The 19,155-nt window shown below is 39.8% G+C and overlaps 1 protein-coding gene across 1 annotated transcript in view; it reads right to left on the bottom strand.

Annotated features, from left to right (window-relative positions):
• The window catches only part of bdnf (brain derived neurotrophic factor), a 41,728-nt gene that overhangs the window by 9,315 nt on the left and 13,258 nt on the right, over positions 1-19,155 (bottom strand). The window contains exon 2 of the mRNA XM_088004251.1: positions 9,279-9,369. Coding sequence (XP_087860377.1) covers positions 9,279-9,332 — 54 coding nt within the window. The 5' untranslated portion in view covers positions 9,333-9,369. The remainder of the gene's footprint in view (positions 1-9,278; positions 9,370-19,155) is intronic.

Here is a 19,155-nt window from a genome sequence, read left to right on the forward strand (position 1 = left end):
TGAGACATCAGCCCGGATTAAAGGACTGGCATTTCATGAATGAAAACGTTGCGGCAACGTGGGCAGTCACGTTCCAAGTTTGATCAAAATGTGAGAATCACATCTAAATTCAAATCAACATTTTTGCGCCGACTTGATCACAAAACAAGGCCCATATTTTTAACATAAAAAAAAATTGATGGAAAAACATTACCTTAAAAAATAATTTAACATATAACATTTTTCTTTGCGCGCATTTCTATGCAGGCCTACCGAGAGATTTTATTCTGATTTATTCCTTTTTATTATTATTATTATTATTATTATTATTATTATTATTTTGCAATGAAACCTACCATCAGGTTTGTTATTGACGCCCACCCCAACTCTGCAGAGCTGAGAGTGCACAGAGAGAGAGGCAGAGAGAAAGAGAGAGAGGGAGAGAGAGAGAGGGGAGATTCTCGGTAAAGATAACACACGCGGAGACGCACGCACACAGGCGCGAGCGCAAGCGGGAGCACGCCCGCACACAAGCGCACGCAGCCCCATTTATGGACTGATCCGCTGACGTACATTGCAGAAAAGTGCTATAAAAAAACCTTCATACATACAAAGTGTGTCGTGCCACCCCACAGACCCCTCCTTACCCGCCTCCGCTCATCCCTCCTCCTCCACCCAACACGCCCACGCCCACACCATAATCCCACGTCTCAGTTGAAATAGGAGGAGGAGGGGGGTGAGAGAGAAAAATTAAAATAAAAATACTGCTACATGACTGGGAAATATGCTGGGGAAATATTAGATTCAAAAACAAGGCCGAGAAATCCGATGCAATGTTAATATTAATAAAACATGATGCATCGGTGAATAATAATAGTAACAATAATAATAATAATAAAAAAGGCCGAAGATTTATTTAAAGTGCCACAGTTTTAAGACCTGATTTTGTTGTAATCTGAAGCCTGCGACGCGTCTTGATTAAACGAGTGCCTTTATGAGTGTCGGGCAGCCTCATAAGTAATATGATCTATTTTTGGTTTCAGTGTCTAAAAGGCGTCAGTGTGCAGAAACCGATCTGCTCGCGCTAATTGCATTGCTGGGTAAAAAAGAAATGGAAAGAAAAGAAAAGAAAAAAAATATACCGAAAACGCCGACGGAAAACACCCATATTTTAAATGCAATTAGGAATTTACTGGACGCGCTCATATTTATATGAGGACGCATCCTGGAACGAGGAGTCTTGATTAAAACAGGACTACCGTAGGGCGTTAGGAGGAGATGATGGGGGAGGCGGGGGGAGGGTTCTCCTCCTCTTTCTGTTGTTTTTGCCATGCAATTGCTTCGTCTTGGATCAGAAATCTTAAATCTTTGAGCAAATGAAAAAAAGAAAAAGAAAAAGGAAAAAAAAGATGACTGAGAAAGAGATAGGGAGCGAGAAAGAGGGAGAGATGTGAAGAGTGGTAGTGGAGGGAAGGGGAGGGGGGGGGGAAATAGGCAATATCCACAGATTCTGTGCAAGACGATTTTTAAGGCTACAAGTCGTCCAAGAAGGGGAGAGAGAGAGGGAGAGAGAGAGAGAGAGGGAGAGAGAGAGGAAGGGGGGCTGGGAGGAGGAAGAAAAGCCCCGAAGCTCTTTTTTAAAATGAAAATGTGCATCTGATTTTTAATAGTCTTGCGAAGTGATTTTAAAGGAAATAAAAGAGGAAACAAGAGGAAAAGAAAGAAAACGTCCGCTTCCTGAACAATTCCACGTCAAGCCGTCTTATCGCTCAGCATCACATTCAGCCATAACATCTGTCAGCGGATCCTCTCTGACCACGCCCATCTTTATTGTAATTTTCACACAGGCAAAAAAATAAAATAAAGAAAAAAAAAATATATATATATATATATTAATCGCAATAACGCGGCAAATTGTATCTGTGCAGTAAAAAGAGGGAAACCTCGCAGGTTGCGCTCGTGAAAGGCAACGGAGAGTAATTTAATCGTTCATTTCCCCCTCATCATTTTATCTCTACATCTCCTCATTTTTCACCCCCCACTCTAGCTTCTTTTAATTTTTTGTTTTTAATATCACTCATCGGAGCAAACAGCGTTCGTCAGGTCGACACGGGGCTCTGTGCGGACAAAAAGAGAGAGGGGGATAGGGTAGCAGGTGAAGTGAAAAGCACCTTATGAATGAAACCGTGGAGCGGTCGTAGTAAAAACACAAGTGATTTGATGGCGATGACTGGAGGGGGGGGGGCGATGGAGGGAAAGGAAGGGGGGGGGGGGGATAGCTGGGGGGGTAAAGAGTAGGGCTATTTTTGGTTGATAACAAAATCCAGAGGATTTGATATGAAGGCAAAACATGAATGCAGCAGACCAAAACAACAAAAACATAAGCGCAGATGGATGTTAGAATGAAATGCACCTGCGTCTTGACTCCACTTCGTGCTGGAAGGATCACTGCAGCGTCTTAAGTCCCATATTGGGAGCATGATTAGGCACAACGCAACGATTACGCAAATAATGTTGCAGCAGGCAGTGTTCGGGAACTCCAGAAACGCTTCGAAAAGCTCCCTTTCTGCACGAAAAGCAGTCCCAGTTTAAGTACACGCACACCACCACCTTTTTTTCTTTCTTTTCCTCCACCCCTGCAGGCACCGATCGTTTTCTTTTTTCTTTTCTTTGTTTTTTTTTAAAGAAATGTTCAATTGTAGAGAGAAGAATAAGAAGAGATTATTAATTAATTAATTTGTTTGGTTATTTAGTCACCTGGATCGAGTCTTATTTCGGAGTTATTTCGGTCACTGAATGTCCACAATTACTAACACATCCAAGCCAATGCGAAAGGCTGCATGCTGTAGTTTCTTTCTTTTCTTTCTTCTTTTTTTTTAAAGTCGGAGTTTAATTTGAGATGAAGCCCGCAAAGACGACAGGAATAATGAGAAAATAGATAAAGATTGACATGAAAACAATGGATTGTGCTCTTACCTTTACAAGGGGCTGACAACCACTATGTGCGTGGTTAGATCTCCGCGACCAAGACTTGCATGTCCCAAAGTTTAACGCAGTGTGGGGGGGCTTATAGGTACCGAGAATGTGCTGTGCAAAAGACTAGACGCCCCTAACATTTCAACTTTGACAGTGCGCTACAAAAAAAAAATACAGTTATGATCTTTGTTGTTTATTTAAAAAAATAGCAAGCGCTTCTTTCTTTTCTCCCTTGTTTTTCTATTTATTTATTTATATATATATTTATTTATTTTTGCTTCTCTCTCTCTTTAAAATCCTGTTTATTTTCCCATTTAGAGACCAAAAGGATCCTTGAGAATGAGCTTACCAAAAGTTGAAAAAACAATCCCAGGTTTGGCAAAGGGGGGTTGGGAAAAGAGAGAAAGAGAGTTGGCGTCCACTCGGCGTTTTAGTCCATGCACGACTCCGGTGCCTCTGTCCAACGTGCTGAAAGCATAACACAGCCAGGGTAACTATGAGGGGCCAAGAAAAGACCTATACTTTTTTTTTGCTTTGAGCGCCCACTTTAAACTGCTTTTCTCTCTTTTTTTTTTTTAAAAAAAGAAGAAGACGAAGAAGAAGAAAACTATGCTGCTTCCCTTTGTCACGTGTATTTTCCCACCCCTTGCCAAACCAGTCCTGTTAATATTTGATCACACATTGGTCGGACATTTCCTTCCAGATTAGAGCACCTATCATGACAAACGCCGGTTCAGTTCAGTGCAAAAAAAAAAAAAAAGAAAAAAAAAAAAAAAAAAGCACCACTCTCAGCGCCAAATTACTGACACCGAGCCCCGATCGTTCCCATCACCTTCTTGGTATAAGACGAGTGTCACAGGTAAAGTGGCACATGTTGCTTATTTATCTCGGCGCACTCAAAAAGAACATACATGCATGCATTAAACAAAAAGCCCCATCGGTGCCAACACGCAGCCGAGATCACATCCACACATTGCGCGCAGACCCAATCTAATATTTCCTTACCCCTTTCTCACTGAACCGGCATATCCTGAGCAAAGAAATGCCACACAGTCTCATTCACACAAGCTCTGTCAACACCAGCCTCAGCAGACATGGGTTCTCGATGCTGAGTTTGTCAAGTAGCCCCCGAGTCCAACCCTTCCAGCAATGCGCTGCCAGACTAAACACCAAGCACGACTATTTACTTGTAATCATCCCCTGATCACCACCACCATCATCTGCTGCTGCTGCGTTTCCATTGCTACTCACCATTTTTTCCCCTACGCTGTCCTGGAGATAGAAGTGTCTTAATATCCACTCACTCCAACAGATGCTGGTAGGTAATGTGTCTTGTTTGAAGTCATCATATGAGAACTTCTGCTGTGCTCAGTAGATCGCCCACCACTTCGCTGACTTATGAATCTAATAACCCTTTGCAATATCGGCGTGCTTAAACTCTCTGAGGCAACACCTTGGTGGCTCCACAGTTTAGACAAACAACAACAAGACGCCCGGCTTGTCAGAAAAGCTTGTAGAAATATACGTAACACCCTCGCCCGGACAACGCCATTAGGGGTCTTACGTGATTGAAATGAGCGACGGCGGCACAAGTTTTATGGGGGAGACTGTAGGGGATTCTTCTTTTTTTTTTTTCGTTTTTTTTTCTTTTTTCTTTTCCCGGGCTGATCGCTCGACTAGTGCCTTTAAAGCTTTAAATCCGCACCGAGGAGCAGTGACGGACATAAAACTTCTGACTTATTCGCCTGTTTGTGTTATAGACTATATCTCCCAGTTTTTGGCGAAGGGCCACGGGCCTATTACGCATACGCAGTGGACATTTAGATCTTTTCCAACTCGAACAATGCGCAGCGGGGTGGACTTCGCAAAACAAACACACATTTATAGCGCCCCTATGTCTGCGTGTCAAGTTCTTGAGGAACTTGTTGCTGCTCAAAAACAAGCTCCCCTCTTCTCCCCCCATACCCCACCCCACCTCTCTGCCTCTCAAATACTTACATTGACGATAACTGCGGGGAGTGTTGCGTATGTTTTTTTTGTCTCTTTCCTCCGGACAAATATGAGAAAAATCCAAAAAGTTAATCCACGTCCCTCAAAAAAAAAACAAAAAAACAAACAAACTCCACGACCCTGCAGAGAGGTGGCCACGGCGTTTAAAAAACCAGGGATGACACTTTTCGATCAGGAATATGTAGAAGTTCAAAGGCGAAATCTGTTTTCAGTAAAATTCCATCAGTTGCGCTGCCAACACTCAGCCATCTGATTGTTATGCAGTGACGAAGCGCTGTGCTTTGCAAGTGAAGCCCCAAATGTACTAAGTAACATGAGTAATAGGTGATATTTGCTTGACTCTTTGTCAGCATCCCAAACTTTGTGGAGTTTGTGCGTGTGTATGAAAAGTGTCATTCTTGCGATATAAATTACTCTTTGGTCACAGTTTATGGAAATCACGCAGCACTGAGTGGCGCGTCGTGGGAACCTGCATGTGGGTGTTGCTTCTGCCAGGCGACAATGGCACCAAAATGGAAATCTTTGGACTTTCTCCCACGGATCATCAAAGAGCTCCAGGTAACCAGAAATCTCTCAGATGTGTCACACTGGCACCCACTTTTTTTTTTCTTTCTAAAGGTGTAGACTGAGAAGGGTCAAGACCTAACTTTACATTATTATTTCACAGTACCTGTCTCAACTTGTTTCCACCAGCTTGAGTGACAGAGCCCGCTATACAGCTATTGGCAAATGTAGGTGATTCTGAGCAAAAACACACGTTTGTTTCAATACATTTCTACCTCAAAGACACAAGATGGCATAATCAGATAAAATTAGCACGGCGTTTTAATATTTGTGATCATCTTCCTGTTATAGAATATGACGATTTCTGTCCACCTTGTCTGCAACAAGTGCTGGGCATAAGAATGACACACAGCTTATTATCCTTGAAGTCACTCCTTGTAGGCTTTTCACACAGGGGAGACTGGTGGGGGACTACTCATTAAAAGGCAGAGACGTAAAATAAGAGAGAAGTAACACATTCCAGCTGAGTGTGGACTCCTTCATCACCTCACACGATAAAATGATAAGGATGTATGTTTCTCGTCACCATCATCTCGGGCTCCTACCATCATCCTACTCTCGGTCCTTTTTGCGTTTTTTTTCTTTTTTTTTTTTCTGACGTGGTAACTTGACTTGCTCCTACTTGTGATGTTGTTAGCACTTCCTCTGCTCCCACAGCTTTTTCTTCTTTTTTTCTTTTTTTTTGTAGCAGACTTTGTTACTGACTCATGCTCGTCTCTTCTGCACTATCCATGCCCTCCCCCACACTCTTCACCATAATGATCATCTTATGGCCAAGCACGAGGTCACAGATCAATCACTTTATCCCCTGGGCTGCATATGGCTTGCATGGCAGTAGCTTCCAATGGGATGCCAAAATACTTTACCTTTTTTGTTTGTTTGTTTGTTTTATTCCAGTTTCATAACTTTTTTTTTTTAATGTTTTGATGTAGAATGTTTTGTCAGATAAATAGGAACGGCACTAACAATGTCTTGAAAAAGTATTGGTACCTCTTGAAATTTTTCATATTTTTGCTCCAACTGCAACGTTTATGATCGGCCACCACCGAGTAACACAAAATTGTGAAGTGGAAGGAACATGCTACATCAAAAAAGTCAGAAAACTGTTTGTATAGTTTTACTCTGATACCCCTAAATAAAATTCTGCGAAAATATTTGCCTTCAGAAGTCACAGAAATAGGAAAGAGAGTTTAACCATTAATCTAATCTCAGTAAAATACAGCTATTCTGTGATACTTGTGAAAGCGCGCTAACAAAACTGAACTGGCCTATGTATAAAATGACACTGCCTGCCAAACTGACAATGTAATGCTGAAGGGACTTTTTTTTTTAGAAGGGACAGGGAAGCTAGTCAGAGATAGGGGGAATCTGGATGCAATAATAATAAAAAGATAATCCTGGAAAAATTAACGTTAGAGGCTGTGGAAACTTGAAACTGGGGTGGAGGTTCAGCTTCCAGCAGAACAATGGCTCTAAGTATCCAGCCAGAGCTACAATAGAGAGGTATAGATCAAAGCATTTTCATGTGCTTGAATGGTCCAATCAAAGTCCAGACCTAAGTCCAACGGACAATCTGCTGCAACGCTTGAAATTACAGTTTACAGATGCTTTCCATCCAATCTGACTGAGCTGGAGCTGTTTTCAAAAAGAAGACTGGGTGTAAATTTCTGTTTCTATAGACAAAAAAAAAAAAAATGCACAAGAGATTTGCAGCTGCAATTACAGCAAAAAAAAAAAAAGAATAAAAATATTAAAACAGAAATATGGCACATCACATTTCTCAGATTTTCATTTGTAAAAAAAAAATGTTCATGACCATGTATCATTTTCCTTCGTGTTCAAAATTATACCCTACTTTGTGTTGGCCTGGCACATAAAAACGTCATATACAAAACACACTAAAGTTTGTTGGACGTTAGTATTTTACAAGGCACTTTATCCAGTTCTGACATGTAGGACAGCAGAGAGAGAGGAAAAAAAAAACCTTTCTTTGGTGGTGGCTCCACGACTTTTCTGCGATCCGTGCTAACAATCTACACCTGAAAGCCTGAAAAAAAATAAAAAAGTTCCTCTTGTCATGGAAGAAATATTGTACAGTCATTTTAACACAGCAGTCTTCATACATTCTCCCCATTTACATCTGCTAATCACATTTGGGCCCTGTCGGGTCTCTGGAATCATCATTAAAATGAACTAAAACTTTGAGTCTCTGTAAGTGCTTTCCTCCTCCTCGATATAATGACAACTATTAAGCATGAATGGATCCAGTTGGGGCCACACGCATCATTACTCTGTCTTAATCTTTGCTCCATAAATATTGATAACATGTGCCCTCACGTCATCACTTAGTAGTACCTGCTGTTATAAATAGCAGCAAGTTATCTCTTACTGCCAGTGTACCGTCCCCCCACACCCCCCATGTTACCTCTTGTATCTACAGGAAGTTGAGTGCTGGGACAAACAAAGAGCAGACGGGAAAAACAACAAACTGTCCAACAGAAGTAAACCCAACGCCTCTTCTCTGTGTTATCTGATGGTCAAACAAGTTGGATTCGGGGGTAAATCAGCTGCCGAGTGTAAAAAAAAAAGAAAAAAAAAGTTGCGATTTATTCACATGAATGCCCAATTTTGTTCAAAAATAGAAAAAAAAAAATAATGAGGCCTTCATTTCCGGATGGTCCCTGTCAAAGTAGCTTAGAACAGTCACCCTGCTGACATTGTGCTCGGTGCCGTACATCTGTCATTCTGTGGAGCAGCTTCATAATATTTCTGTGGAGTGAGGAATTAATTATCAGGCTCGGCTGGTGAGTCAGAGTTCAGGTCCTCAGAAAGTAATGCAGGCCGTAAATAATCGCCCCGCTGCCACCATACTTCACACTGATGGCGAGCGCTGCATTTGTGCTAATTTTGCTGTTCTATGTATAGTGTCACTGACAGTGTCAGGATGAATGATATTTGGGTTGCCCCAGTAGCTCAGCAGGCTGAAATTACACCAAAGGGTGCTGCTGTGACACTGATGGTTTCTATCTATTTTTTTTTTTTTTTTTGTCTTTTCTTCTTCGTTTTTGGACTGCGCCCAGAGTCATCCGTCCTCTCCGCACCATCTTGTACACATTAAATACCAGGTGACTGTATAAACTCTGTCTTTAGAGCCCCGGGGGCAGAAATCTGTAGCTCTGGGTGTGACATATGAGGGCATTGATCTCCTAGCTTTGACTAACCTCCCATCTGCACAACAGCCCAAAGAGGAGGATGCTGCCTGTCTGCAAGTATCTTTATGGCTGCCTGAGCGAGACGGGTAATCTTGGGGCCTGCCATTGGGCTTGAGAGGCTGCCAAACTACAGCAGAAACATGGAGGGTAAGCACAAAAGTTTGAATAATTAGAAATCTATTGGATAAAGTCTTCCAGTCAACAACTAAAGTGAGCAGAGGAAGAAAAAAAGAAAAATTCAAACTTGTGTCAGATCAAATACTGCCCCAGGAGGGTGACTTATTCATGACTGAAATGAATGCATTGTATTTTAATTCTGCAGCCCGGTGCTCTGAAATGAAATTGTGTTTGTGTGAGCTTGGGTGTGCATGGAGCGGTGTGGATTTGAATAGATATATTTGCATCTTGTTGCTTAGCCAAAGGCATTATTGGCTCCCAGTGGTAGTGACCTGAAATTTTGCATGCACGGCAAGCCTGCAAATGGTAGCCCCTTTACGCTCAGCCAAATGCTGCACGGAAGATGCATGAAGCACTGACCTTCAGTGCAGCACATGCATGTAACACACGTCGCCACGGATTTTCACATTTCATCTTGGTCCTTCTTCCCTCCTGCCTTGTCTTCCGAACTCTAGGTGGAATAGAGAGAGAGAGAAAACACACACACACGCACACGCACACGCACGCACACACACACACACACGCACACACGCACACACGCACACACGCACACACACACACGCACACACACACACACACACACAATCAATTGGGTTGCATTTGTGCTGTTGGTTTTTGTCATCAGATTCATTCCTTTCTGCATCGCCCCTCTAACCGAGAAGCCGGACTTGCTGGAATGCAACAAAAAAGTTGAGAGTAACAATAAAAAGAGAAAGTTGTGGTTATTTCTTATAGCTTACAGATGTGTGGAAGTTTTTTTCCACAGTTATGCAGCTGTGTACTGTGGACCACGCTGACAAAAGATGTAGCTCAGATATTCATAATTTGGGATTCTTTCACAAAGCAGCACACAGACAGAGCACAAGCTGCAGATTTCTGAAGTGGGGACCAAAACTCTGAACTTTTTATTTACTTTTTTTTTTTTTAAATGAAGCAAAAATGAATCTCTCCGTTTTAGTCTACTAACATTGTGAAAATAAGAGAGCGTTGAAGTTTGATGTACAAAAAGAGCTTTAGTGTGTCAGTGAGTGGGGTAAATCATGAGCTCAAACAAAGTACAAATATAAACAAACTTAAAATCTGTACAAAAAAGAGCTGATTGGAAAATACGTTGTAGGATGGGTGTCTCAAACATCACAAAATGCTATTGTTGATATTACTGATGTCTAAATAATTGTACATTAAATGATGAGAATGTGAGGTTTAAATCTCATTTTGTAACTTTAAGGGTTTATCTAGTGTGGGGAGACTTGAGTGATTTCATGTTGATCTGTGTGAGAGGAGCAGGAAATGAAAACTTGTATCTTCTATCAGCATCCCTGCAAAATTCATATCACCCAGCATTAAAACAAAAATAATAATAATAATAAAAAAAATCATGTAAAAGCCTTTTTCTGACACCCACACTAAAATGTTTGAGTGATGAATATAATCTTTATCTGCTTAAGTACTTATGAGCACCCAGGAACGGAGAGGTCAACAGTTTTAGCTCTATTACTGGCCCTCTGATATAAAATAGAGCTGCACAGGAGGTGGAGGCTCCTAACATGGATACTGGTAGTTCAAATCCCTCCGCTGCCTGCAGCATCATGCCTACTGCCAAAGTGCTGCTCTAAAGAGCTGCTGACCCAACTGGCCAGAAAGAAACAACAGTGGGACTGGATGCTGGCATATCTGATGTTGTGAGAACAATCGTATAGAGTCAAAAGTCAAACAGTGTCATATTTCAGAGTAAAAAAAAACCCAATAAAACAACCTACAAATATGCATCATTTGTGGGTTGTAAATAAAGCTTTTCAATTATTTTGAATGCAAATAAACACATTTGGAATTCAAACTTTTAGTACAAAAATAGCGTCTGATACTATCTCCCTCTAGCTTCCTCTTGAGAATATATTAAATGGATTTATGCACAATTACTGGCAACACAGAAACCAGGAATGAACACTTTTAGTTTCCCCAAAGTCTTTAATGTAGAAAAAGTGAGTAAGCTTCACAACAGCATTAACGGCTGAAGGGGATGGATTTCTCCTCACTTGCTAAAAACAGTCTCTCCACTAGAGACACTTTTAGCGCCAGGATTATGAAAATCCTGGAATTTCATCAGGAAAAGGAACAACCCTGGCCTGAGAAACATGGACGCATCTCAGTTAACGCTACGGCAACAACCCATCGGTTGAGTAGCGATTCTGCAGCCTGATTGCTGAGGCAACTGTTCCACGTTAACATAAAGTTTTAAGCCAGCGAAATCCTTTGTTTTACTGTAGTTTTACATTTTGTATTTGGTGTCAGTTCAAATTGTCTGCTGATGCCTGCAGCTCAGAATATTAAAGGAATCAGTAACTGCTCAAAACGTTCCCTCAAACATTTACCTAAGATAAGAAGCTGAGGTATTGATTTTCTTTCACCGTCTGAGTCAAATTAATGTAAGAATGTTGGGTTGCAGTTGCTGTCTACTTGTGAATCAGTATTTTACCACTTCTACAAAACCATTACAACCATTTAGCAGTTTGAATCGGCCATGCAGAGTCCTTAAGGTTTTGCTTTTACACAAGAACGCTGTCTGCTGATGATGGCTGGTATTTTCGAATGTTGATTTCGGTAAACATTCACGTTTAGGTGCGCATACTAACAATGATTTCATCCACCAGGCACAATAGCAACAACCACCACCATCTAGATGAAATTATTACTTTTATAGAACATGTCATTTCATTTGTATAGTAAAATTATCTTGTTCGTACAATATATTATCATGTCTGTACATTATGTTGTCATTTTTGTGCAATATAATTCTAATGTTACGGTTCAAAAACTTATTTTCCTTGGTGACAGCAATATGTTTCTTTCTGTAAATAAACCATTTAATACAGTTGTGAGCTTACAGCCTGACCTGATTTGCTACAGAGAGCTTTTAAATTCCCAAATAGGGTGCAAGTCAAATAGGTGTCCAAGCTACTGCTTTTTTTGTTTTTCTTTGTTTTTTTAGCAGGTGGGGTGGTGGTGGGGGGATGGCTCTAGTGGCCTTTATATCAGAGGGGTCAGACAGGAAAGTGGGTAATGAGACGGGGAAGGTCATCAGGCCAGGACTTGAACCCGTGACGGCCGTGTTACGGGTTTATTTCTGTCATTTTATGTCAAATTCAACAAGAATTTTTACAGATTTGGAGTTTAAGCAGACCACCTTCAGATCTGTTTTGACTTTTTCTGTGTTCATACAAAGATTAGACACAGAATATTTCCTTAATTTTTGATTAGTAAACAATGAACATGAAAATAATTATAATAAAAAAAATCCACTTGGATCAGCTGAAATATTTAATTTAAAACAGTGTTCCTCACAGAAATGATGAAGCTAGCATAGCGTAATCAAAAGTTTTAAAAAATGTTTTATCAACCTTTATTTCTATATTACATAGTTATTCTGGGGTATTGTCAGAGTAAATAATTGTATCTTGAGAGAAGGTGATTGATTTTAACTTTATGTTGAGACATCACATTCAAACGCTGACAACAAACAACAGTCAGAGAGAGAAAGGAAAGTCTCAAATATGTTGAAATTGACTCAAAAAATTAATTGCAAATTGTGATTCTTCACCTATAGAAATGCACGGCTTATGCTTTCATTATGCTGTCATAATTGCTACTTGGGAAAGGAAGATTTTTTTACATTTATTGAATAAAATGTTACATCTATAATGAAACTTTTCTTGTTAAAGACATTGTGTAAATGGAACATGGGAACAGAAAAATAGCATTTTTAAGAATTGAACACTTCGAAGCTGAGAAATTGTTGCTTTTCTTCAAACTAAAAGTAACATAGCTCTTTCTTTAACAACACATGCTTCTGAGTCAGCTGTAGCGTTTATCTCATGCAACACAAGTTGATTTATGTGGCTCTTACGAAGGCGAGTTCAGTACCTAGACTCTTACTGAGCCATGCTGTTCCAGTTTGGAGAAAAAGTCTTGATGACTTTTTTTTTTTTTTAAAGTCTTCAATAAATAACACATATTGCTCAGAGACTTGTATATATTCTGTTAGGGATTTCGCTCCTTTGCCACTTTATGCTTTGGTTGCAAATCCCAGTCCCAAAGAAAATGTGTGATTAAAGCGGAAAAGCTGTGTGTGAGTAAGGCAGCCTTTTAACCAAATGAAGCTACTCCAGTTCTGCCATGAGGAATGGGCCAAAATCCCAGCAAACTATTGAGAGAAGCTTTGGAGAGATACCACACATGTCCTACTGTTTAACATGAAATTCTGCTAAACCGGAAATATTTTTTTTTGCAATCCTGAGTGATGTGAAACACAAACAGTTTAGTGTGATTTAATATCAGATAGTGAAAAGTTATTTCTTTTTATACACTGTATGTAAAAATCCACTTTCAACTGTATTGACTATGTGATCCATGGTGCAAAATATGATGCATTTTGCACCATATTTAAATATGAATTTGGAGCTGTCGGCCTGTGAAAAGCACAATGCGCTCCATTTGGGAACCCAGCAAAATAAAACGTTCGTTTTCAATATTTCATGGTAGATTTTTTCAAACCGCTGACTGATTTCCACCTTTTAATAAAGTTGTTTTAATTCATTGCAGCCCGAGGGCACGAAGATCAAAGTTATTCAATTTTCATCTTCACACTGTGACTTCATAAACAAATCTTTTCCCAGATTCTCTGAATCATTCAGCAGTATTAGTCTTTTGGAAAAATTCATCTTTGGCGGATAGTTTCTCTTTTTATTTCAGTGGAAATGTTGTGCCCCTCCTTATGTTACCTACATTTTTTTTTTAGATTCAGTCTCGCTTTCAGCTTTTGTCATACTGTCTTCTCTTTATTTTGAATGAACATGAGTTTTTAAATAACGTACAGATGACTGTTTTTATTAACATTCCACTCACCGTTAAAGGATCTCTACCCAAATACGACGCCTCCATCCCCCCCGCGCCCCCCCAAGTCAGACAACATACCATATTACAGGTGACAGACAGACAGTAGACCGAAAGTTTAAAATACAGGTCTTAAAAGGAATAAAAGCTTTGGAGTGAATGGTGAGGGAATTGTTAAAGATAATACAAAGGAGTGGGATTTCTTGTGTATTTGTCTGCAAGGGATATCCCAGCCAAAGTTTCTCTATGCATCAAAGGGCCGCTACAAATAAAAGCACACTTGTCAGGGGCGAACAAACTGCCTCCTTTATGCCTTCGACCGACTAAATTCAGGCGCACAAAGCCTTTGGATGTACAACACTGCAAAGAAGACATACTATTCAGATGACATGCTTTGCTCTCTGGTGGTTTGCCATGTGCTTTTGTCTGCCCTGAGCAGGACAGATATATAATATCACTGGATAAAAATCCTTTCAGCCCCTTTTACTCCCTGCTAAAGACTCCCGTTACAGCCCCCCCAGCCCCCAAATGCTCCACCATTCTTTCTTTTCTTAAACAAAGTAAACTTGATGCAGTCAGATAACACTTGCAGCCCTCAGGCCTAATGTCCAAAATGAGTCTGTGGTTCTTTCCACCTTTTTTTTCTCTCTCTCTCTTTCTCTCTCTCTTTTTGGCAGAGAGCCTTGTACAAACTGTGGTCGGACAGAATAGACACATTTCTTTGTTGACAGAAATCTTTGTCTGTTTTGGCTGCCATGTCTTCAACCATGCGTCACCTGCACCTTTCATGTACCGGTGAGATAAATCACTGCCATTATCCTGAAACAGCAGTGGAATATTTCTTTTTTTTTTTTTCCCCCCCTCAGATTTCAATGTACGTAAGAAAATTATGTTCGGTTCTAAATTGACCTTGGCAATTGCTGTCATCGAATGTGCGCTAGGACTTTTTCGAAGGGACCAGAAAATAACTCAGAAAGGTTTCCTGATCACTCAACTGGCAGAAAAATATGATTTATTTTACACTTCCATCTTCCCTTTTTTAATTCTTAAAATTCTGTTAAGAAAAATGTAAACAAGTCATTTTGTTTTTATTTTAAATGCGCAGATGGATTTAAACTTTCGAGTAATACTTTTTTTTACAGTAAATATTATGTTTTTATTTATTTATTTTTGCCAAAGAGAAAATCATAGCTTCAATCTGTTTTAAAAGACTTCAGCCTGATGAATATATATATATATATATATATATATATATATATATATATATATATATATATATATATATATATATATATATATATATATATATATATATATATATATATATATATATATATATATATATATATAAATCTTGAATGCAATGAGTCATCACCAGGGTCATTTGCCTTTCACTGCAAATGAGTGTGGGTGTCTGCCTAACTTGCCGTTATGAGTTGGATATTGTTTTTTAATCATGCAAGATAGAAAAGAAGGGTGAAAAAGAGACACCCGCTGCTTGTGCATACAAAATGCATGAGAAAATATAAAGGCGTGACTGTTTACGTCTGTCCAAGAGACAAAGACTGAGGACCATATTTTCACTCGTGGAGATGTGATGGCTGTGAGTAGAGTAGAATCCCCTTTCATCTGACCAACACATCCTTTACACGTCACTGGTAAAGTGTGAATTTTGCATGAGGGAGGAAAAGTATGGGAAGTGGGAGGAGATTTGGTAAGTAAAGCTCGTCGGATGATGTTTGGAGGTTCTCTTTGAAGTAGAATAGTTCTCAATTGATGCAAGCAGGTGCATCGGTTTTGCTAACTTTTTTTTAAAAACGGGACCCAAAGGTAGGCAGGAGAAAATTTAATTAACCTCTATCTGCAGAAATCCAGCCCACATACAGCTAGACTTATATCCATGGAAACGCTTCATTTGAAAGGGTGTGCACAAGGCTGACATCACACTATGATGAATACTTGCATGAAAGTTGACACGATAAGGAGTTAAACTTTGTTAAACTGTAGGAACTTTGTCAAATCTTGTAAGTGGAAAACCTGAAAATGAAGCACAAAGCAATCACCAGCTTTGAGCTAATCCCATTTTCTTTGTTTTTATAGTAACAGATTCTTCAAACAAAGGGCATTTTATGTGCGTTCTCATTTTTTTTCTTTCTCTCTCTTTTTAAGCACAGAAAACTGTTGAAAATTTAACTTTTTCAAATTATGTCCAAGCATAGCCTAAAAAAAACTCATTCAAGGTCAAAGTTGTTGATGGAAGGTGACATCTTCAATTCTTTGCCTCTTCAATAAACTCTTGGACTGGAAAAAAAAAACTTTCATATTCTGGCAGATACTGGAAAGAGGTGAATCCAGTCTGGACTATGGAGTGTGGGGGACTATGGAGACCTTGACTAAAGAGGACAAAGAGAAGTTCTCTTCATCTGGGGTTGTCCTTTTAGAAAGGCAAAAGAGTTGTGGGGATAATAATGAGACCCTGGTTTTGAATTTCATTGCAGAAGTTGCGAAATTAGTTAAAAACTCCCCAAGCTGCATGGTGCCAGAAGCAGTCTTTTTTACTACGGCTGCTGATGTCTCTGGACTTTGTGTCATTGAAATGCCTCTTCAGTGTTGAGCACGGGACTGGGACAACACCTGTGGTGTGGGAGATAAGGGTGGTGGTCCTGGTTTTGAAGAAAGGGTGTGTTCAGAAATCATGCTACTCAGGTTCCCTGGGGAAGCTTACATCAGAGGACTTTGATCGGCTGTCGAACCCCTCAGATACAGAAAGAGCAATTTGACTGTCATCCTGGCAGTGGAACAGTGGGGCAGATCTTTACACTGTGCTATATTCCTGTTCTTTGTGAATCTGAAAAACATTTACAATCATATCCCCAAAGATACAAAATGTCCAGACTACTGGGAAACAATATCTGGACCAGATGTGTCTGGAAAATCCGCAAAATCCTTTGGTCCACTTGCTTGGTGTGGACCAAGAGCGGACTTTTTATTTGTTTAGTTTAGTGTGGTAAGCTATGATTTGTAAACAAAGCGAACCACTGGACAGAAATATTGGGAACCGGACAGCGCACAGACACAGGAAGAAAACAAACGTGGAAGTCCTGAATGCTGCATTGCTGCTGTGCTCTTCTTACAAACGCAATAGCAGTTTGAATGTCAAGAGCAGCTTTACAATACAATATTTCTCATTTTTGAATGGCGGGTTGCAAGCTGAACGAGGCAAAATGGTTTGCATGTTCTGAGCTGTGACATGCTGACAGCAGCATTGCTAAGCATAAAATGCTGGATCAGGTGTAAGTTCAGTACAACCATATGGTCAAGAGCTCATTTTTACCACAATGCTCAGCAACAGTGACTCAAAAAGACGTTTATTACCTGTAGTTGGTTCGGAAACAAATTCTCTTGGTTATAACTAAATTCCTTGAAATCATTAAAACAGTCCCAGGAAGTTTGGGACTACTAGAAATAAGACATAAACCATTTTTAAGCTACATGTTATCCTACAAGCAATATGGAATTACAAGCTGGCTACTGAAGGAGATTATTACTATCATGACAAAAACTACTCTCTTACTTATTATTTTTCCATCTGAACAATTGCATCCTTGAAAATAAACAATTCAACTACGAGCGAGGAGTGATCAGAGTCACTTTGCAGCTCCAAACATAGAGAGCGTCCTTGAGGTAAATATAAAACAAAATCCTGAAATAATTACATGGTAGTTTAAAGGACAGCAGAGAAACCCTGATGACTGTGGCTCAATAACTGCATGAATCTAACAAGCGTCTTTAGCAAACATACAAAGTACATGGCTACTAAGCCAGAAGTTATACCTGGGAGTGCGTTTATCTAGATGCGTGGCTTAATTTGTGTGCAAGGATCCAGTTTAAGTTCAGCATTCTCAATCTTTCTTAGGTCACACATTTGAAAACATCAGAGAATAACATAGTTAGACCATGCTAACTACACAGAAGGATTTAGAAAATGGTAGCTGTGATGAAAGTAGGAATCCTTTAGGAAGAACTTTAGGAAAATTGGTGCAAAGTTCAAGAAGTGTCATGGACTTAATATTTTTCCACAAGTGGAACATTTTTATTTGCAGAAAATCATAATTCTGCACTGATTACAGCTCAGACTAACCAGGTGTCAAGTGTTCAGAGGTTCTGTCCTGATAAGTAAAGTGGAACCGTGACCAATAGCGAATATGAACCTCAAATTGAGAAAGCTGGTGTTCTTTGATGGAGAACGGCCAGTCAGCTTCCTTTTTAAATTAAATATGAATTAGATTTTATTCTATCATTAATAAACATAATTTATAGGTATAAGACCAACCTATTCATCATGCACCTCAGGTATAAAATCAGCTTTAAAACTGGAGTGTAATGTATTTTTCCTCATCATTTCACAACCAGAATCAATAAAACCTGCCTAAACAACAATGTTGCTGGACTTTTTAAAATATAAACATCACTCATTTGGTCTGCTGACTTTTACCAATTACAGTCACGAGTGGGCTGGAGCCACTCCCATCCATCAGCAGACTCTGTATGTCCTGACACCATGAATAGGTCATCAGCAAGCTAGCTGTCAAGATTTGGCATGAGCGTCGCAATGATTATGTGAGAAGGGGTCGTCTCCCCTTCGTATTTGAAAAATGTTTGTTAGCCTTGAATGATAGGAGACTAGCTATGCTATGCTGGTTTACCTGGTTACCTACAAAAAACCCATGCAGGACATGCACCATTCATTTATGTACTTAGCATTTTTTTATGTGTTTATTAACAACAAAGTGGGTCTCTAGTTGCAGGCTGATGAAAACTGGAAAAGATAATGTCAGTCCCGTTGACATCTCACAACGTCTAGCTTGAGTCATGAGGTGATTGAACTTTCTGGTTTAGCTACGCTAGCGCTTGTTGAAGTAGCCCTACCTGTAATAAGAGATGATTTATCTGTGTAAAGAATCTTTTCTGAAAAGAAGTTGACTGGAGGTGGAAGTTTATATTAAAACGACAGAGGATTTTTCAACATAAAATACCCGACGAGCTGCAGTTAAAACAGGAACCTTGACAGACCAGTCAAGTCGGCGCGAGCCGCCTAGTGAGACAAAAGCCGCATGACAGCCACTCCTGCCCAGGCTAAAGTACCCCTCCACATTACAATTGCTTTTGATGCCCCAGGAAGCTTGGGACTGTACAAGACTCCAACACAGTCTGGAGAAACCTCACAGAGAGACAGGAGCCTGAAGCCTAACCCCCAAACTGTACATATGATAAACTAGTCATTACTTGTAATATTTTCTTAAATGTGTGCATTGCTGTCTCCAACATAAAAACATACCTTTGTCAC

This window comes from Poecilia mexicana, unplaced genomic scaffold (genome assembly GCF_051168715.1).
Source record: "Poecilia mexicana isolate PSO_F unplaced genomic scaffold, ASM5116871v1 scaffold_3, whole genome shotgun sequence".
Classification (NCBI taxonomy): domain Eukaryota; kingdom Metazoa; phylum Chordata; class Actinopteri; order Cyprinodontiformes; family Poeciliidae; genus Poecilia; species Poecilia mexicana.